Source organism: Hyposmocoma kahamanoa, unplaced genomic scaffold, assembly GCF_003589595.1.
Source record: "Hyposmocoma kahamanoa isolate Upper Pololo Valley unplaced genomic scaffold, ASM358959v1 88, whole genome shotgun sequence".
Classification (NCBI taxonomy): Eukaryota; Metazoa; Arthropoda; class Insecta; order Lepidoptera; family Cosmopterigidae; genus Hyposmocoma; species Hyposmocoma kahamanoa.
In genome coordinates this window covers 18,364,508-18,387,185 of record NW_020654466.1, presented here as the reverse complement: position 1 = coordinate 18,387,185, position 22,678 = coordinate 18,364,508, and the positions used below count along the sequence as shown (strand labels likewise).

At 37.5% G+C, this 22,678-nt stretch overlaps 1 protein-coding gene across 1 annotated transcript; it reads left to right on the top strand.

The window, feature by feature from the left end:
* The first annotated feature begins 297 nt into the window (after positions 1-297).
* On the top strand, positions 298-7,610 carry LOC113235961 (membrane-bound alkaline phosphatase-like). The gene is made up of 7 exons (XM_026471883.1): positions 298-498; positions 1,359-1,551; positions 2,383-2,540; positions 2,780-3,113; positions 3,953-4,155; positions 5,462-5,570; positions 7,208-7,610. Exons 1-7 carry the CDS (start codon positions 298-300, stop codon positions 7,408-7,410), a joined length of 1,401 nt encoding a protein of 466 aa, XP_026327668.1. The 3' UTR covers positions 7,411-7,610.
* Positions 7,611-22,678: the final 15,068 nt, after the last annotated feature.

Here is a 22,678-nt window from a genome sequence, read left to right as displayed (position 1 = left end):
CAACAGACTTTACGAATTTCTCTATGTGTATTTTATAGACTTTAGTATTTTTCGCCGTCCACGCACCCGCGAGAGACTTATAAAATTACTCACTTGGCCAGGTACCCTTGTAATTACCAGAAGCATCAATAATAACAAATCAATGAAACATTTTCATAAAAAATATATGAAAAATCATGGTACAACCTTCATTTAAGAGCCATGCGTATAACCTTCCCATACTTCTCGATCCATAGCCAACTTATTGACTACTTTGTTGCTGTTCATTTTGATCCAGTTTTTATCGTGAGTCTAAAAATGTACTATTTACCATTGCTTTTCAAGCTGCACGCAGAACTGAACAAGAGAGTGGCAAAGAACCTCATCCTGTTCCTCGGTGACGGCATGAGCATCACGACACTCGCTGCGACCAGATCTTATCTCGGCCAGAAATATGGCCATTACGGGGAAGAAATCAAGCTGAGTTTCGAAGTTTTTCCTTTTACCGGATTGGCTAAGGTATTTATTACCTTTATTTAAGCATATTAATGTCCACTAGTACTAAATTAAGAACGTCGTAAACCCATGCTTAAATTGACAAGACACTCTTAACGCAATGTATTAAGAGTGTCTTTTGCTTAGCTTAAAACTCATTTAATTTTAGTGCAAATGGACACGAATGAAAATAACAAAGATGTGTAAATTTGCTTAAACGTGATGTTAAATAAAAAAGTACGCATATAATGTAAGTACGTAAAAGTGAGATTACTATACCACGAGCCTGCTATACGTATCACATTATGTCTTGTATTTTATTAAATTTACATAATTATTTTACATAACGAGTTCTATGAACTTGGTATTAATATTAATTTCAATATATTTGCATGCCTATAATAATTCAAAAGAACTTGGCCGTTCTTTAACATTATACTTTTGGTGAAATATTTCAGCATATTGTGGTACATTCATCAATATTTCAATACAATTGTATATCTTTAAATTTGACACAGTCTTGTATAAAAAGCTTTTTATTTTTTTATTTATGACACTAAGTGACGTATCGAACAAGCCGTGCGTCTGATGGTAAGCGCACGCCTGTCCTAAACAGTTGCAGTGCCACTCAGAGCTTTAAAACACAAAGATCTGAGGGGCACTGCCAGTGCTTCCGTCACCCTGAGACATACGTTAATAAGGCTCATGCTCCTGTAATTTCACCAGCGCCATTACCTTTCAAATCCGGAACTCAGTTAATGCTCACCTTACTGCTTGGAGACAGAAATAGGTAAGGTGGCAGTACTACCCTGGAGGAACTAATTTACAAGGAGCTCTACTGCTACAAAAAGATTGTCGAAAGACTTGATTTTCTTCAATTACAGACATACTGCGTAAACAGCAATGTAGCCGATTCAGCCTGCAGCGGCACAGCATATCTCTCGGGTGTAAAGGCGAACATCGGGACTGTGGGCCTCAGTGCGGCTGTTCAACATGGAGACTGTAAGAGCCAGAAGGACGGCCTGCATTCTGTCACAGGACTTATGGACTGGGCTCAAAAAGCAGCTAAGGCCACTGGTAAGTTAGAGTGTCTTTTAAATTAACATGGACCATTTTTAGAGGCATAAGACGTGCGTTAAACTAATTCCGCGTAAGAAAAAGTCGACAGAAATTCTTTATCAGCTAACCACGAACCCAATTCAAACAGATGTGCATTCCAATTGGAATTGGAATTGCTCAGACTTATTTCAGTATTTCGAATCAGTAGAACTAAGGCCGTAGACCGAATAATGGAGCTCAAGCAGAGCTCAAATACGATATCAATCGTCTGCTTCTTACACATTCACCGATTTTGTCTGGTAACACAAAAAAGACGACATTGTTTAGTAGGAGGACCGTTACTAGAACGCTCAAAGCTCGAACATCGTAAATGTAACTAAGGACATGTCGTGTATACACTATCATAAACAACTCTCATACTCGACTCCGTCTTTACTTGTTGCATCATATTTTCAAGAATGAAAGTTAGTTTAGTTGCAGTAAAGCTCCTTGTGAAAGAGTACGTCCAGGGTACAACTGTCACCTTACCTATTTCTGCCGCCAAGCAGTAATGTCAGCATTACTATGTTCCGGTTTTGAAGGGTAATAAGGGTGCTGGTGAAATTACAGGCACATGGGACTTGTCAACTTATGTCTCAAGGTGACGGACGCAGTGGCTGTGCCTCTCAGATCTTTGCAATTTAAAGCTCTGAGTGGCACTGTAATTGTTATTGACAGACGTGTATCTTACAATCAGTCCCGTCACTTGATATTACAAAAAAAATAGTCAGCCACGAACCCAGTCCACCTAGGAGAGCGCTCCAATTGGAAACCCTAACCCAACTTATAGACTACACATTTCAACTACAGGTTTAGTAACAACAACGAGAGTAACTCATGCGACGCCCGCAGCTGCGTACGCACACTCGGCAGACCGGAAATGGGAAGCCGATGTCGATTTAAAGGATACTCAGTGCGACGATATTGCCAAGCAGTTGGTGAGAGGGCGCGTTGGTAGCAATATTGATGTAAGTGATTAAAAGTTTGAAAGACAAGGTCACATTATCCACCATGAATATGAATATGAAAGTCGGGCCAAGTTCAGGACATGGACCAAGCGAAATTTGAAACTTACTTGTAGGAATATGTTACAATAGTTAGAGTTAAAACAACAGTGTTTTTTTGCTATATTTGTAACCAATGAACACATCTAAATGAAGCACCTGATCAATTGAATTAAATAAAATTTTCCTATTTTTGCTTTCAGATCGTTCTTGGTGGTGGTAGAAACAACTTTCTACCTACAAAATACAAAGACGATCAAGGCTATGCTGGTCGTAGAAAAGACGGCGCAAATCTCATCGAAGAATGGATCAAAGCAAAGAATTCTTTAAAAAAATCCCCACTTTTTGTCTACAACAAAAAACAATTATTAGAAATTGATGACAAAAAATACAATAGTGTACTAGGACTATTTTCAGCCGATCACATGCCGTATCATTTGGACTCCCCTGATGATTATCCTACGTTAACCGAAATGACGACCAAAGCAATAAAGATGCTGTCGTCGAATGACAACGGATTCTTTTTGTTCGTTGAAGGTAAGATGGGTTCTGTTATTTGCATATCGCCTTTTGTTCGAGAGATGGATGGTTCGAAACTATTTTTGAGATCGACTGTACATTAATTGTAAAAAAGCTGTCGGGCTCTCACTGAGTGCCTGTTTGCACGAACCATTTTAAGCATATTTCCATGAAATTTATCCTTGTAGAGCTAGTGATTTAAAATTCATACCATTAAGTTAAGGATATGTAAGCTGTTGTAAACGATTAAATTTTTAACTTAATACAGTAAAAAGATAACAATTATGACCTTTCAAAGATGACTCATTTTTATACTGACCGACTATAAACACTTGTCAATACATACAGGTAATTGAAGTAATTGGGTATAGTTCTACATATTTGCGGAAGTTACACGTAAAATTGTATGCCTGTACAAATGTATTAAAAAAAATCTCCTCTTAACAGACTTGAAAAAGGAAGAGGTTCTCAACTCAACTTATTTTTTGTAAGTTACGCTATTATTCCGACATTTGTGAACTGATTTTGATGATTATTTTATGCTGGAAAGAGGGTACTTCAGTATTGGTTTCACTTGAATTTGAAGAAAATATTCCACCTCTAAAGATGGCACACTAGAGGATGAATGGTTTCGCGCACCTTCCGGTAACCCAATTAGTAAAACTTGACGAATAGATGTAATTCCACGAAATTTTGAGGTCGGTTTTTTGTAAAAATGTAAATTTTCCTAAAGGTGGTTGAAAATAATTATTATGCCTTTTTTGAGGATATTTTTTATCCCTTTATTTCAAAATTGTTATGCTTTCGTACTATGTATAATGGACGAATGTTATTTTGTGAAATTATTTTATTTTCAGGAGGTAAAATAGATATGGCCCATCACGAGACTAAAGCTAGAAAAGCATTAGATGAGACAGCTGAGTTTGCAAAGGCAGTAGAAGCCGCTTTAAAAATGGTAGATCCACTTAACACTCTGATTGTAGTTACATCAGATCACAGTCATACTATGACGTATAGTGGCTATAATAAGCGGGGATCAGATATACTTGGATTATCCAGGGTAAGAATTGATTTTGACACTAATAGCTTTCGTATACATTATGTTCAAAGGTGTTACTTAGCTATGACTATGAATCAATGACGTTAGTGACGGTTAGTGACGAAAGTTATGAGGTGGCATGAAAGATAACACGATGATTTTTATTTCGGGTTATCATTGGGTTCTACGAGTTATGAAATTTTATAACTATATTTTTTGTTTTATAAAACTTGATGCGACAGATCATGGATAAAGTAAGTACAAAAAAGTAAATAAGCAAAAGCAAGTATAAAAGCAAACTAGTTTTTATATCATTACTATATATTATATAGATCTATCACAATACATACTTTTCAAACTTAAACTGTAATCTACTCTCAACAATATTTTGTATTCTTCCTAGATGAATATAACAAAATACACACATCAAAAGTATTTAGGGATCAAGCACGTTATTGCCAGATTTTTTAAATTATTCTTTTTTTACATCGATGGATTTTTTAGTCACTTTTACAACTTGAATTTGAAAATTAAATTGACCAAAGAACCTGATTTTCGTGCTTGATCCCCAAACTTTGGTGTATGCAGCTAGGAAATATAAGTAATATTTAACATGATTATAATCATGATTTAAAAAAGAAGTCTCGGTAATTAAACATGTTTGGTTTCGTGGACTGAACTTGCCTCAAAAACTGATTCCGCAAATTTTGTTGACGATCGTAGTTTTGAGTTTGGTTGTCTATTTAGTGAATAGAACAAAGTGATACATTGTAATCTCTAGTGAGATATACTCTGCATGCGATTGGTCCGCTGTCATGTCTACACCATCTTGCCTTTTAGTATGGACGATTGAACCTTGATCTTAACATAACTATACAGGCGTATGCTTGGCATGTCTTGTGTCGTCTGGTGTGTCGTCTGGGTCGAATGGGGAAAACGCAGTAAATACCCACAACCGTAAAAAAGGAAGTTGCAGTATTTTGGACACGTAATGAGGGGAAATATATACCGGATCCTTCAACTAATAATGCCGGGGAAAATCCAAGAAAAACGTAGTCGTGGCAATAGGAAAACCTCCTTGTTAAAGAATCTTAGAGATTGGTATAATCTTAACACATGTTCCGTCTTTCGTATGGTATCAAAAACAAGGATATTCGTGACTGTCGCCAACCTTGAGAAGTTGCAACAGAAGAAGAAGTGAAATATACAAAATCCTTACTACCTGAGATATATTCTATTGTATCTATTTATTGATCTTAAATAGCGAAAAGCAATTCTTCTTGAGTTCGACCTTGCTTACAAGAGAGCGTGACTATTATTGTTTCAGAGTAATGGAACAGATAAACTGCCGTACACAACTCTGAGCTACGCGAACGGACCTGGTTATAAGATACCTAACAATTCTCAAAGACATAACCTTCTTCTGGATAATTTAAGTAAGTTTTTGTCGAATGTTAAAAGATATATCGATTGTAATAGTGAACTTAAGGAACTATTAGGCTAAGATTTTAAAAACGAATTATGACTTTAACTGCTTAGTTAAACATGGAGAACTGAGCAAGCTTTTCGTATTTACGAAACTTAGGCAAAATAAGTTTAAGCAAGAAATTAAATTAAAGTTTGAATCTACTCGTTAGCAGAGTTCGTTTTATAAATACGAAAAAGTTGCTTAGGTAACCATTTTTTCTTAGTCGAAATCAAAGTTCGTTTTTTGAACCAAGACTCATCTACACCTTTGTAGAGGGTATTTCAGTGCATTGCCCTTACTTATTTGTCTCTGTACCTACTCAGTCTTAGTATATATAGTCAACGCCATACGTATGAGAATTATTTCGAAATAGCATCAATAGATGTCGCTCTTTTGTGTATAATTACTTATTATACACTGTAAAAATTTTTTTTTTATCAACATATAGAAGTTTAAGAGAGTGAGTGTGTAAGTGTCTAATTGTTAAAGTACACTGAATTTATATTAAATAACTAATAATATAATGCTTTGTTACTTTGCATAAACTAAACATAGGACAAATAAACACATTAGAAACAAACGCAACAGGCAGCTCAAATGCTGCCAGGTAAGCTAAAAAACAACAAGTTACAATCAAAGAACAAAAACGTTCATTGGGACATATAAAGGTCCACAACGCGTTGTGGTCTCTTCAAAATATCTTTATCACATCGACGCTGGAATGGTAAAACGTCTAAGTGCATTTGGAAATTATTACAGGCGTTAAATCATAAGTCTAATTTCATTTCTTATATGGAAAATAAAACTAGAAAGTTTCAGCTTTTCCATTATAACAAATAATTAGTTTAAAACGCTCTTCTGTAATATTTTCCAAATGTACGTTAAAAGTTTTGCCTTTCCGGCATCGACATTATTCTTATTAAAATAGCCAAAACATGTTGTGACTACCCGAAAAAGAGACCACATAAGATTCGCATAGTGGCTTAGATGCAATTTGACTGCTACGCGTTGCGGTTATTAAAAACAAAACAATAAACTGAAAAAGATCACATTTTTTCAGTTAATCACAACGCGTTCTAATTATTTTTAAAAGTGCCATCATAACGTGTGGACATGTTAATGAGACCACAACGCGTTGTGGGCGTTTTTTCGCTCGATGAGCGTTTTCATTTTTTGAGAATAACAGATATTACAACAAAGTTTGTTTATAAAAAAAGATAATATGCATAACTTGTATTCAGAAATATTATTTTTGTTACACCTTACTCAGTCGGTTATCTTCAAGTTATTTGTGTATTTACAAAGTAAGAAAGAAATGAGTAATTTTCAGGTTAGTTTCCTCTACTTGATTTCGATGGTAATGTTTTTATTTAAATATTGTGGAATATTGCCATGAAGTATTATTTAATATTCGTGTGTGGTGCCCTGAAATATTATTTAGTATTTCACGATATTACACTAAATTACTTAAATAATTTGAAAAATTAATCTGAAAATTATATCACATATGTCTTTTGAGATTATCGCAGTAACGATCCTCAACAATTTTCTGTCTCCAATATTACATACCAATAATTATATATAATAGTAATTTTTCTCTTGCAGAACATGTAAACTACACGTATCCTTCTCTCGTGCCGTTATATCGTGAGACTCATGGAGGAGAAGACGTGGCTGTTTTCGCAAAGGGACCATGGTCGCACCTGTTCTCTGGCAACTATGAACAGAATTTCATTCCCCATGCTATTGCGTATGCTGCGTGTATAGGACCTGGGTTGACCTTATGTAATTCGGACTTTACAACTTGAAATGTGGAATGAAAACTAATCATTTACATTACTATAACAAGTAGTGTAATTACAATGAAGTAATCTCCATGAACGTTTGTTGTATTGTTATAAATACATTCGCATTAAATTACATGGAACTAGTGGGAATAAATATGATATTTAAGGGCTACAATAGTTTCACGTCGAACTGAGTACCTGGAATCCTGGGAATAAAGGAACGTTTCGTCCTCTCCTGACTTCTGGCGTAACTAGTTTTAAGGAAATTTTTCAAGTAAACTCGTTATATCACAATGTAAATTTTTTCATTGCTAAGTGATGGGACAACAAGTCGTGCGCCTGATGGTAGCGACGCGCCTGTCCATAGCAGTTGCAGTGCTACTCAGAGCTTTAAAGCGCAAGGATTTGAGGTGCTCTACCTCCAGAGGCTGATGTGGATGCAGGTGAACTTATGTCTCAGGGTGATGGACGCAGGCATTTATTTCAAGCCACAGGACCCATATAATATACCAGGACTAACATACATACAATTTAATATGAGAATAAAATGAACTAAATAACTAATCTACACGACTTGTCGGCGACGTGTGGCGCAATCTGGTGTCAAGTAACCGGCTGCGGAATCGCCGATATATGACACCCTTCGGCCAAAACTATTCCTTCATGAAGGCCGACAGATGTCGGCACTCTCGTCACAAACGAATAAAATTCGCTCGACCTTGTATTTTAGCCTGATGTACTCCACTATCTCCTCAGACTTCGTGGAGTAATGTAGTCGCGACAGGTACAGTAGCGTCTTCGGTATGACCGGACGGAGCAAAAATTCGATCCTCGGTGTTGTGCCACACAGGTTACGGCAGCTTCCTCTTCACCAACGTTGTGAAGCCGTCCTCGTCGCGTTGATCCGTCTGCATATGTTGTTTTGCAACTTCAAAGACAGGCACACGGGGATTACTTTTACTCTTATTCTCTCGGTTTCGAAGTGGCGGGTCGGCTGGTAGAAGCAGCTACAGCGGAGTAAGCACGTGCAGTGGCTGACAAACATAAGCGTGACGTTTCCACCGGGGTGGAGGAGAAGGCAGCTGGACGCAGCGCATCAGCGGCATTTGTGCCGACTCGACACTGCTGATGTATGCATTTTGCGCCCCACGAACTGACTGAAACAGGGTTGCTTAATAACGCAACTTGGACACGCAGCTCACTTATGATGTTATGTGAAGCCTCCAATCTACACTGTAACTCGGCCAGTCTTGACTTCAAGGAAGTGATATGCTTCAGCAGCCTGGTAACATTTACGTGGTTGAACGTGACAGCTTGCGTTGCTCCTTCACCACGAATGTAGGCACGTCGTCCGGGTCAATCTCCTTCAGGAGTGTAATAAATAATATTCTGGAGACTCTTCACGCCTTCGTCCCTCCGGCGAGAGCCATCTCGCTGAAGATGCTAATCTTCTCAGGCTCTAGAACAACAGCATCTTGCCATTGCAAATCTCATCCTCGTTGAAGTTGGATTTGCAGATCTGCACGATGCTGACTTCGGCCATGGTATCGATGGCGTGTTGGATAAACGCCAAAAGCTCATTGACTTGATTGTTGTTGGGAACCCATTGCCATTTACGCGCAGCGTCCTATGCCGCGCGAATTATTTATTATAAATAATTCGAGTTATTTATAATAAATAATACCATACCAGTGAATAGCGACATCTCTAGCCGGGCCTGGTAGCTGTAAAGGTATCTAACTGGATGACGAAATACTTTCATAGATTTCTCATAGATGGCGCTATGCTAGAAGACATCGGTTCGAATCCGGCCGGAACGAAGGCTTTCTTTTGAGTGTTCGATCTTTGTATTAATAATTATAACTATTTAGTAATTTCAATAAATATGACTCTAAATAATATGTGCCACGTTTTTATTGCAGGTGACATAGCTCATACAAAGATATTGCCCTTATGACAAACGAATTTGCACACGAATTTACTCTGTATACGTATCGACGGCATAAGTCTTTTTTTAACAAAAATACACGTTATATAGGTAGACATAGTAACTGAATTATAAATCGCATTATATCACAAATTATTATAGAGACAATAAACGTAGAAAGTCGGCTTCCTACAGGAAACGGGGAAGACAATTTTAGCTTCCCCTTCAAAAGGTTTTCCACCCTTAAATCAAATTGAAAGTGAATGGACCATTTATAAGGATGTAACAATAGGACTGTAAAAACATACACTCACACAATAGTCCAATAAAATCTATGTTGGATTGAGCTTTTAGCCACGAACTAACATTATCTTAGAATTTTCGCTTTACATTTCGTATAAATCTATAATTGTTACTATAGAAAGGTGTAGCCACACGATCTGCATTGTAAGAACGATGTCACTCGGCATTGCGTCTGTCGTCAATGTAATTTATATGTAATGCAGCGTCACCTGCACCTGCCTGAACAGGCATCGCATCGCCCCGACGTAACGCATCGTGTGGCATCTTTGTAAATGGAAACAAGGTAGAGAGTCGTCATTAATTTTGCAGTTGCGACTCAGTTTATATGCAATCGTGCTGACTTCTAGTTTCGACTATTTCAAGTGCTATTTTGTAACGTGAAAACAGCAGTGGGGTATTTATACACTCCTGCCCCCGTAGCATGGCAACGCGTGATAGTCGCGACACGCGCGATAAAATTGAAATAAGCGCGCGCTATTGGCTATTTAAATTAGATCTAGCGATTGTTACACATAGGAAACGAGAATATTTTTCCGGATTTAAATCACGTACTTATATTTGTTTTTTCAAACAAACCAACGTTTCGGGCCCTTTACAGGTCATCGTCACGGTTGACTGAGGTGGCACAGTCATCAACCAGTTATGTCTAATATTAATGTAAACCACCCTATTTCTTCACTGTAGTTACAAAAATTATTAATTAAATATCTTATTTTTAGTTTTACAAAGAAACATTCCAATTTACACCACATTATGTGTTACAAATTATTTTATTTTAACAATATGAATTTTTATTAAGTTGAATTAATAACTGTGCAACGCGACTGCACTGCGAAATTATGCGAATGTGTGTGTGTGTGGGCGCAGCATGCACACATACAAACCGCGTTGCTACATGCGTATGGAGTTACCCTACTTGTTTTATAATACTATGCTTTAATAATTTCAACTGAATACAAGGTACTCAAATAACGTCTTCTGGAATGTATGAGCACTAAATTATGCCCACTATTTTATTGTACTGGTATGAACAAATGACACTAAAAGACGTTTATTATGTATTTTAGGAAATGAAATTAATCATTGTAAAGGGTTATTGTATTAAAGTGTAAACGTTCCTGTGTATATATATTTATATTAAGTATGCAAAATTGTTCATCTTTTTAGTGTGCTGTTAATTAATTTTCGGTAAGTACATAATTAGGGACACTAATATTCTTTTTATTTTCTGACACGAAAAAAGCAGTAGTGTCAATAACGTTTCGATTCGTTTTTTTTTTCTGCAATTGAAATAGGTTCTAGTAATAGTTGACTCTAAAACTGAACTTCGACAACATGTTACATCGACATGATTTTACTCAGACATTACGTTACTTCGACATTATTTTACTCACACACTACGCTACTCCGACATCATGTTACATCGACATGATTTTACTCATACACTACGCTACATCGACAACACAGACGAGGTGTTGACGATGATTTTGTTTTTTTTTGTTATATTGATCGATATATATAATAAGAAACCATTTCCTAGATGGGTTTGGTTTGATAATGATTATTTTTCTTATCAGAGTATAAAGATTTCTTTTAATAAACACCTCGTCTGTGTTGTCGATGTAGCGTAGTGTCTGAGTAAAATCATGTCGATGTAACATGATGTCGGAGAAGCGTAGTGTCTGAGTAAAATAATGTCGAAGTAACGTATTGTCGGAGTAACGTAATGTTTGAGTAATATCATGTCGATGTAACATGTTGTCGGAGTCGCGTGTGTCGAAGTTCAGTATTAGAGTGGTAAAAGTTATTTGGTTGCTGTGTTATCGAAGAAATGTCACTTAGCACTTAGTAAATCTATTTTATTATAATTTGTAGTTAATCTCAAAAGCAATCAAGATTTTGAAGTCAGAATTAGATCGACAATGAATAGAAATCGCTTGGAACGTGCGTTTTATTGAGTGTTCAGTTCCATTATATACCATGTAAGGTCCATTGCATCTGAATATATTCGTCACATTCTGTTTTCATCATCATCATCATCAGCGTATAGTAGTCCACTGCTGGACATATGCCTCTCCCAACGTGTGACATATCGCCCGGTCCTCAGCTTGTCGCAACCAGCTGGCTGCTGCCAGCAGCCTTTCGCAGATCATCACTCAAGAACTCGCTTCCCTCACCGGTTATCGGTTCTTCGACAGATACGGCTGGTCCACTATCACTTCAGCTTGCTTATCTTCCAGTTATGTCGATGACCTTGGTTCTCTGTCCGATAACCTCATTTCGTATCTTGACCTCCGGAAAAACTCCGAAAATTCCTCGTTTCATATTCCATTGTTTTGTGTCATATTAATTACCTGCTAAAATATTTCTTAGTCCTATGAAAAGGAAGCACGAGAAAAAATTTGTCTAAAATTGCACGAAACAAAATCTGAAACTATTTGCATGGTGGGAAGCCAGGAAAAGTATAGTTACATATGTAAAGAAAATTTAATGGTTGAGCAACATTTCTAGGACATCTTAAATAAAAAATCCTAACCTATTACTGCCGCAATTATTGCATTCCGGTTTCGAAGGGCAAGGGTGCTGGTGAAATTACAGGCACATGGGATGACGACTTATGTCTCTGAGTCGTCACCCAGTCGCGCAGTGGCAGTGCCCCTGAAATCTTTGAAATCTTTCCCGTCACTTTTTTATCATAAAAAATGTCTACAACGTTTTGCGAGAAGAATGAATGCTAGTCCACCTGTTACAATTGTTTTCTATGTTTAATTTATTTGTCTTCTATATTATGTTTTTTTGTTTTATATTTAACTGCCTCTGTGGCCGAACTGTTACCATGCTGGACTGCCACGCAGAAGTCCCGAGCTCGATCCCCGGATCGGGAGAAATATTTGGATAGCACAATATAGATAGATAGATAAAAACTTTATTCACTTCCATGACAGCTTATTTACTACGATCCACTAAATCTAACACCATAATAATTATTATATAGAGCCACTTGAGAATAGCAAATTTTAATAACAAAAGGAACGTACAACTACACATATAACTAATTACACTAAATAGTTTTGGAAGTCATGGCAGTGAAAATTCAAAATTCAAAATCTTTATTTCTCAGACTAATTAGTCCATATTTGTTAGTAACAATCTTGTAAGCTAAGTTAGTAGAAAATAATTACAATACATTAAATTAAATTACATTATTATATTATAAATACATTATTATATGTCCTCATGTAACACGGTGTAGGTACCTACGGAAAACAGCCGAGTCCATTCTTCCTGCTATCATCCTCAGGATACCATTGGTGCTCTCACGCAATCTGCACTTTTTTAAAAAGGCTTTGTATGGTTGTCTATCTATGTGTCCATGGCACCTGCGATACAGGGTTTCTCTAGTGCCCGGCTATGAGTGTACGATGCTATTATTATTATTATTTATCTCCAACGGCCTTTGAATATTTAGAATTTTTAACGAAACTCTGGTTCACGAACCGGCGAACAATACGTGCCTTATTGAGCAGGACCGCCTACTGCATTTGTGCTAAAAGCGACACGCCACAAAAATCCAACCGTCTCAAACAGCTAGCGAGGTTAACTTGCATTAATCCGTTTGCGGATAAAACAATTGAGATTATTTCAGATCGTGGAAGCCACATCCCAAATGTCGGTGATCTGGTGCGCCAGATCGTTTGTAATTAGAAAAAAAACAAAGCATTTCATATGGTCATATACGGAAAATGATACATGGCATATAACAGCCAATATCGTCCATACATTGTTGAAGGCGTTTAGGAAAATTGGTATTCTGTCTTCTTAGTAGAATCTCTGTTGATTTGTTAACGGATCGAGTCCTCAAATTCTTGTCGACGTAGAGTCGTGATTTGAGGTATCCCTACAAAAATAATCATTTACAGTTTAGATCGTGTTCCCGATTCACGACTTCCTAAATATAAAAAAAAACAATACAGAGTACTAAAAAACCCGACCTCAATAGTCATTCATCCTCTAGTTTGTCACCCTTGGAGGTGGAATATTTTCTTTTAATTTAAATGGAACCACATATGAGGTACTCGCTCTCCAACAAAAAAGAATCATCAAAATCGGATTACAAATGCCGAGTTATCGCGTAAAGTACATACAAAAAAAGAACATACAGTCGAATTGAGAATCTACTCCTTTTTTTGAAGTGAGTTAAAAAAAATAGATTTACTATATTCTAAGCGACACTTTTGTTACAAAAATGTATCACATTTTAGAATAATTTTGTGTATATTTAAGTTCCTAAACTAAGTCGCCAATAGGTAGGTAATTGTATAAAAAAAGATGTACAGCAGCAGCATGCTTATCTTTACTTGAGGAGTAATTTAAATAATATTGAGGATTTAAATGAGTTCACCTTTATGCATATGTGATAAGAACGCTCCGAAGTCCAAAGTGTAAAACTGCTGAACATACTAGAGTATTTAGTTTATATTTAAGTTAATATAGAATTATATTACCTTTTGATAATTCTAATAAAAAAAATCATACTTTTATACAAAAAAGTTGGATTAAAAACTTCCTTATTTTTACTGCGTTGTTATTTAAGTGCCCATAACTTTAAGTGCTTTTCACTTAACTTTTTTACTTTACTCTTTATTTTTACATTTAAAATAACAATATTGTAAATATGAAAATTCTTTATAGTAACTTTAACAAAATTTGCCTCTCAAATACTTGATGGTATCAAACACAATGTGATTAAATTCATTACTTAAAATGATTGCTGTAATTATTTTGCTTAATAGCCTCAGAACATGTTTAAGGATACAAATTATATGACTAACTCAAAAAAACAACGTCTTGTTTATTTCAATTACATTATTTCTTCAGTGTATGAAGCCGTGCTAGCCTAATGGTTTGACCTATCACCTCTCAAACAAAAACCGTGGGTTTGAATCCAGACTCGCACAAACAAAATTTAATTTGAAATTTACTATTATGACCTAAATTCCTCGCCTGAGAGAAGACCCGTGCCCAGCAGGCAAAAAAGGAATTTAACCAATATTTTTTTATAAAGATTTATTTACACAAAAAACCGCAAATTACGACCAGGATTAAGATATAGTTATTATTGATACAAGTGCGGAAAATTAGTCATTATTTACGAGACTCGAGGCCTCGAGGTCAAGACTCGAGACAAGTAAAAATGACAAATCCGCATGTGTATCAAACGACGTTTTTTTTAATACATTTGCGAAAAAACCACATTAAAAGTAAAATAAAACAGTATTTTAAAAAAGGAAATGAAAAAGGCGGCAATGTAAATGAAAAAAGTTAGTATTTTTTTTTGGCCGACTTTTTTCAATGTGGCAACTGTTGCTAGTATTCAGTCACATTAAAATTACTACATTAGTGGCGCGGCGCGCAGCGGTCTCGGGTAATGCTCACCTCCGGTCATTGTTAATACTCAATCAGCCATCTTTATGGAAAATATTTTGGTATTTTTAAATGTAATCTGTTGTTTTATAAAACACCTATGCAATTTAAACAAATAAGATGTTTGTAAGTAAATATAAGTTATAATGACGAATGACTTACGTCACGAAGCACATAAATATTAAATAAATATACAACCTCTTTAGTTCTATGTTTAAGATTAGAAACAACAGAAATAAGCTTTTTGGATAATTTTACTAATAAATTACTGCTAATAGCAGCTCTGATCAAAGCCGCAATGCCGGTCGTAACATGCGGTACCTGAACACTAGAGAGCTTATAATACATACGTGTATAGATAAAGCTAATTTCATATAAACCCACACTCTTGTTTTAATGCCTTTCATTATGTAACAGTCACATAAACTATTATTCATTCATTTCATTCACTCTAATATCACTTTGAAAATCCTGATAACTTTAAAGATCCGCAGTCACCCCCAGTAGATGTACTTTTGCTGTGAAATACCTGACCAGACCTGAAATACTAGTTAATAATAGTTAATAATAGTTTAGGCGCAAGTCTCAGTATAATTCTTTTTTTTTTTTAGTTCTTTTTATTATGCTCATTGTACCTATATTGTGATGAGAAAATAAACAAACTTTTTATTATTATTATTCCTTTCGAAAGTCAAATTATGACGTGCTATGTCTCTTTCATGTTTGTGAACAACCCTTTCACGGATCGACGCACAAACATAATGTAATATTAAGGAGTAATGGTGATGTAATCTCCTTTATTATGGATTAATATGGTTTTATTTGAAGATCTATATAAAAGATTACAATTTACAGCATATATTCACTTACAGCAATTTACTGACACCTAATTCTGCGGCCAAGCAGTAATGTGACCATAACTGAGTTCCGGTTTTGAAGGGTAAGGGTGCTGTTGAAATTACAGGCACATTGGACTGTAAACTTATGTCTTTGGGTTATATACGCAGTGGCAGTGCCCCTCAGATCTTTGCGATTTAAAACTCTGGATGGCACTGCAACTGTTATGGACAGGCGTGTTGCTTAACACCTGGTGCACGACTTTTTCTTTCTATTCGTCCCGTCACTGGGTATCATAAAAAAAATCGCACTCGTAAGTTCGCTACTGCAATAGAAAGTATAATTTACGGTCAAGATACAAGGCTGTCATTGATTAACGCAACAATGTATCGTATCGGCTATGAATTTTTTTAAAAGGACGCGTATGTGGTGACAGGATGTTGTCAAGAACAGAGTGTGCATCGTGATATTGATTGGCAGAAATTGTTTTTTTCAAGGCATAGTATTCTCGGTAGAGTAATTTAGGAACATTTAAAAAAATAGGTTTTGGTTTATTTGATGTCATACTCTCGTAGACATAGTACAGGGGCTTCTTTTATTTGAAACCAAGTAATTGGTGTGATTGATTGACGCAGTACAGTAAGAGCGATGCCACATGGGTGCTGTCAATGCGTTGCATCATCGCTACACTATAATTTCGCCGCACCGAGTACCAGACGAGCAATGCGGTATCGCAACGTTACACCGCTTACTTAAGCCGGGTACTCACGGGTTTTCGCCTTGTCTTCTAGTAGCCATGGTCGATTTCATCCCACGGTGAATCTAAGAGGAAACCACGGGGCCGGCCGAAAGTGGTAGGCTGGCCCGAGGAGGAGGACGTTCCACGCGAGCTCGTCTGGTCAGCGGGACCGCGCGGATGCGCGCAGGGAGGAGGGTCGCGGGCGGAGAGACATGTCGATGTGTCGTTGCCGCTCGTCCTGTCCTCCGCGACAGTGGCGGGGCTGCACCGCTTACGATGATGCAGTGGCGATGGGGCCGCGGGGGAAGAGACGTGCCGCCCGTCCTATCCTAAGCGGCCGAACTTGGGCGGTTGGCCTGTGGTAGACGCTCCAAGGTACTCTGATGCGCGTTAGGTGTTGCGGCGGAAACTGCCATCAGATCCGCCGCGGGGGCTGAGGGAGCAGTCACACACATCACAGTTGAGTGTATGCTGTCTTGGCCCCCCATGGCCCCTGGGTAGCGGACTCGGGGGAGTTCGTTACCCAGCATAGAGGGGCCCGGGACAGAAGGCTCGTCTGGTGTTCGACGAGCCTCACATTCGGAGTCGGGGGACCGATATGTCTCCCTTCTCGGGGAGGGGCTGCGCAGGACGTGGCCAGCCGCTGGTGGCTACCAATTTTGTTTATTAAATTATTTTAATTCCTAGAAGAACTAAAATAATATCAATAATCACACAAAATTATAAGTACAAGCATGAATATAAATTGATGCGGTGCAAATTCAGAACGCATCCGAAGGAAAACTTTTTCTTTTGATTAAAAAAACTGATGTTTTATAGTTCCATTATTTTTCTTTCACCTACCATTTTCCTCGCTTTATTGAGGTGAAAAGTTGTGCGTTTCGCTCGGCAGCAAAGTTGTTTTGCGTTTCGTGCCTTAAAACCTTCGCTACGGTCAGGATTCTATTTTTGACCCACGAACGACGATCATGGTTCAATCTTAGCATACATGCTCAAAAAACAACTTTGCATCCTTGCATAACACATAACTATTCTAATGTTAAGTAAAATAATATAATATTGACTAGTCAGGGCTCGGCCGCGCTCACCGCCGCCACCGTTGTTGTGATATGGCCGCAAAGAATACTTCTGCATGGCCCCCTCTGCACTCCCCACACTACGCCACTGGTCACATGCAAGTATTTGGTGAAGCTCATCGAGTGTCAATATTGTGTCAATCGTTATAAAACAGTGTTCACGGTATGCAGAAAATAAATGAATACAACGCAACTTAAACACCATAGCAAGTTTTAGTTTTAGTTTTTTTCATAAAAGAAATATATACGTTGCACATTATACAATAGTAGATTGTAAAACAAGTGCATAAAACGCGTCATTTTACCCCATACGAGTTTGTCCTACGGATACTCACCTGTGGATATTTAAATCGACGGTAAAATGGGTTTTATGAACGAGTTATACACTCTGCTTTGCACTTCGATTGCGAGGATATTAAACAGCAATATTACAAATAAACGATTATTTAATTAAATATGGATGTAAAATTACAACAATTAGACATATTTAATGTGATAGTTTTTTATTTTATGCACTAGAGCATAAAATCCTATTTTACGCAGCCTACACCCGGCATAAATACGAACTTTAAGAGCAGTGAAAAATATTATATTTCGCATCCTTGGTGTAATAAGGCCACATCTGCAAAATGACTGCTTTTCAGGATAGAAGTTTAAAGATTCTATGAACGAAATTACTCCATAACTTTTTTATGCTTATGTAGATGAGTTGTAAAATTTCACATTTTATGACTTTTGTATGACGTATGATCACAATGATGGATGCAAGTAGATACTCATCAATGAAAAGTACTTTTTCCGCGGTAACACCGCACTGCGAAAATAAAAACTGGCTGAGTTTCGGTCGAATAGGAATGAGCATTTCGCATGAAAAGTCGATATTATTGTCGCGATTCGCGGGAAGTATCACAAGAGAATGTAGGGTCCATGCAGTAAAAGTTGTGCGTATCGGTAGGCAGAATCACATCGTAAATTATAAATACGCTTTAAATTTGAAAAAAAATCCTAAAAATGTAAGGCAAAATTACTGTTTGTTGAGTCTTTCCTCAAACAGGTACAACCTACTTTGTTTTAAGGGAGCTTCATTACGCAATTATAGAGTGTTTGTTGATTTGACCAGAAAGCATTATATTGCATTAATAAGATTTAACTATGTATCTACAGTGACAAGACGAGTAAATCGTGAGTGGTTGTAAACAATTCAGAGCTTAAAAAAACAAATACCTGAGAGGCACTGCCGGTGCACCCGTCATCGTATAACATGAAATTGGCACGTTCCATATACCCGTAGTTTCACCAGTACCCTAAGAGACTCCCCACACTAGACTCCTTCGAGCGTCAGCGTCTTGCCAACGCACGCACATTGTCGACACGACGTCCGCGCGACCGCGACGCAATTCGTTCGACCGCATTTTTTTTTCGTGTCGTGCTCCTTTTAATTTGGTCGAGTATTACTTACGTATGTCACAGTAATTATTTCTGAGATGATGGATGGATGATGAAGATGATGGAGGTCAAATGCACACTTATTCTTTCATAAAAAAATCACGTCTAGCAGTCTAACTTGAACATCAAATTGACATTGACGACGCTGTCGATGTAAACGCCGAAGCCGTTTGTTAACTTTCATGATGCTTATAATTTATGAGACTATAATTACTATACTATAGTGATATAGTACTATAGTATAGGTAGCTGTAAAGGTATCTAACTGGGTGAAGAAATACTATTATAGATTTCTCATAGATGGCGCTACGGCTAAAAAGTCGATAAAAACTAAATACAAAGATTCAACAACAAGCATATAAAGAAATTCGTGAGGTCCGCTGGTTCGTTCCGTGGCTTAGTTGGCATAGCGTCTGGTTTGCTAGGAGGCGTGGTTCGAAGGAATTTCTTCTAAGTGTTCGATTTTTCTATTAATAAATTATAATTACTAGTGGAGTAATTTCACAAAAATAATTGTGAATATCAATTCAATAAATATTTAATTACTATACTCTTATACTATACTTACTTATCACTAGCTATTTTCAGTTGTTCAACGATTTAAGGTGACTTACCAATTTCAAACACGTGACGTGATGTCACTGGCGCCATATACACATAAAACCTGTAGGCTATGCATAGCATGAGATGACATAGATGAATCCGATCTAGATAGAGAAGGCTCTTCTGACTATGGCACCATTTTGAGTGGTGGCATGAGATGACAAAAAGAAAATTTTTCACTATTTGAAGAGTCCACTTTGTAGCTTTAAAAAAAATGCCATTATTTTTATCGCTTTTATTGCGGTAACATCTTTTCAAATCGGTAAGGGCACAAAGGGGCGCAACACTAGCTCTGCTCACTCACTTCCACTATTATAGTTCTTGACGTATATTAAATCAGAAATTATAGGAAAGATATCAATGATTTTCTTACACAGTTATCTTTATTACGCTACAAAATTATTTCATTTTTGGTCACGCAAACGCTAATGTCCACATTAGCAAGTCATTATATTGTATAATACCAGACAACATTTGGATGGAAGTAATTATAAATAAATAACGCACACACTCAACATAGCCCCGCACTAGGAAAACCTGTGTCGCGGGTGCCATGGACACACACATAGACAACCACAAATTACACCCAAACTCACAAGAGAAATAATTGTAGGCCATACAACTATTTCTCCCGGCCCGGGAATCGAACCTGGGACCTCTGCGTGGCACTCCGGCATGGTATCCGTTCGGCTACGGAGGCAGTTATATTATATAACTCTATAGTTGTATTATATAACTCTTTTTCCTGTGAGTTGTATAATTACTTCCATTCAAATGTTGTCTGACAGAAATCGCTTAAAGCAATAAGACCGCCCATTGTAGCACCGCTTATTTTTAATTTAATTGAATACAATTACCTGGAAGGCGGTCTTGGCGGTACGCCGCACCCTCGCTAGCTCCTCTAGTGTGGGGCGCTCTCCACGTGCCCTGGCTTCCGCACGGCACCTGTAGGTCTGCTCGAGGACGGACGCCTCGAGCTCCCAGAGTGCGGATCCAGTCAGGGCGCATGCCGCCGCTCCAACTTAACCTAACCTAACCGAACCTAATCGTGTCTTTGCGATAAATATCCAACATATCCTGAAAGAACAACGGTTTCGTTATAATTCGGTTTTCGGTGCAATGAAAATTCCAACAAACATTATTTCGGAAAAAAGAAATTCGAGTTTGTGATATGTTATCCTCCTTGTGAAAGAGTTCATTCAGAGAAGTACTGCCACCTTACCTATTTCTGCAACCTAGCAGTGATGTGACGTGCATTACTACGTTTCGGTTTTGAAGGGTGCTGGTGAACTTACAGACACGTGGAAGTTATCAACTTATGTCTCAGGGTGACGGGCGCAGTGGCAGTGCCACTCAGATCTTTGCGATTTAAAGCTCTGACAGTCACTGCAACTATTATGGACAGGCGTGTTGCTTAACACCCGGTGCACGACTTATTCGTCCCGTCACTAGGTATAATAAAAAAAAAATCTCACTCGTAAAGTCGCTACTGCAATAGAAAGTATACTTTACGGTCAAGATATAAGGTTGTTATTGATTAACGCAACAATGTATCGTATCGGCAGTGGAATTTTTTAAAAGGACGCGTATGAAGTGACAGGATGTTGTCAAAAACAGAGTGTGCATCCTGATTGACGGAAATCGTTTTTTTCATGGCATAGTATTCTCGGTAGAGTAATTTAGGAACATTTAAAAAAAAAAGGTTTTAGTTCTATTTGATTTCATTAATCTCGTAGACATGGTACAGGGGCCTCTTTTTTTGAAACCAAGTAATTGGCGTGATTGATTGACGCAGTATATACTACAGTAAAAGTATGGGCACGCGTATTGTTTACTACCAGGCGCGATTTGTTCGTCCCATTTTTGATAACAAAAGAACACATCAAAAAGACATCTCTCGTCAGGACTGGTAGCTGTAAAGGTACTAACTGGGTGATAAATCTGTTAAAGATTTCTCATAGATGGCGCTACGACTAAAAAATCGTTGAAAGACCAAGTACAAAGACACGACGCAAGCACATAGAAAAATTCGTGAGGTCCGTTGGTTCGTTACGTGGCTTAGTTGGTATAGCGTCTGGCACGGTATGCAAGAAGACGTCGGTTCGAATCCGACCGGATCGAAGGAATTTTTTCTGAGTGTTTTTTCTGAGTGTTCGATCTTTGTATTAATAATTAAAAGAAAAAAATGTTAGTTCTATAGTCCTGCAAAGTTTTTGGTAAGTATTATACAAAGGTTATACGTAGGTGCGCTGTTTTCGTTTTCAGCTGAACTTTAGAAGTTGACGATTAGTAAGCTGTAAGTCCTGTACAATAGGAGTATAGATTTTATCTTGAGGCGTCAACTGTACAAACTAATGGATGAACTCACCTCCGAATCGTAAAATTAATTGCAGGAGAAGTAGGCCAATGAGGTCGGCCGCGGGTCATTCAGAGTAGACCCTTTTGGGCGAGTACACGAATACAAAGCTGCTAGATCATCCTACACATAATCCATTCTCCAATAACGGATTCATTTTGTTTGTTCGAGGGAAACAAAGGGATAAGATGCATGTGACAACCTCTGTGACTCAGCAGTTAGCACTGTGAGCGTTAGATAAGGAGGTCCCAAATTCCATTCCGATGAGATAAATCTGAGAAATGAACGTTTTAAATCTTTTTTTTTTGTGGCCTGGTTTAGCTTCAGGAGTTAATTTCGTTGCTCTCAGGTACTCACAGTACAGGGAGTTCCTAAATATTGAGACCAGGAAATCGGTACGGAAGTCTGTCGTATAAAAAAGACAACATTGAAAAGAAAAAAAATGACCTAACTGTCAGTGCTCTACAGAGTACTCAGATACATATGTAGTGCCCCCAGATTTACTCGGAATAATGGCAAAAGTGTAGAAGGAATTCCCCACTTGAAACCAGATAATTGGAGTGATTATCAGGTTTGCG

What these genes read in the sequence shown, in the direction of transcription:
- LOC113235961 (XM_026471883.1), top strand. Translation starts at nt 298, where the DNA reads ATGTACTATTTACCATTGCTTTTCAAGCTGCACGCAGAACTGAACAAG. An exon ending in ATTCTTTTTGTTCGTTGAAG is followed by an intron (nt 3,114 to 3,952) that starts GTAAGATGGGTT and finishes TTTTATTTTCAG; the next exon opens with GAGGTAAAATAGATATGGCC. An exon ending in ATATACTTGGATTATCCAGG is followed by an intron (nt 4,156 to 5,461) that starts GTAAGAATTGAT and finishes TTATTGTTTCAG; the next exon opens with AGTAATGGAACAGATAAACT.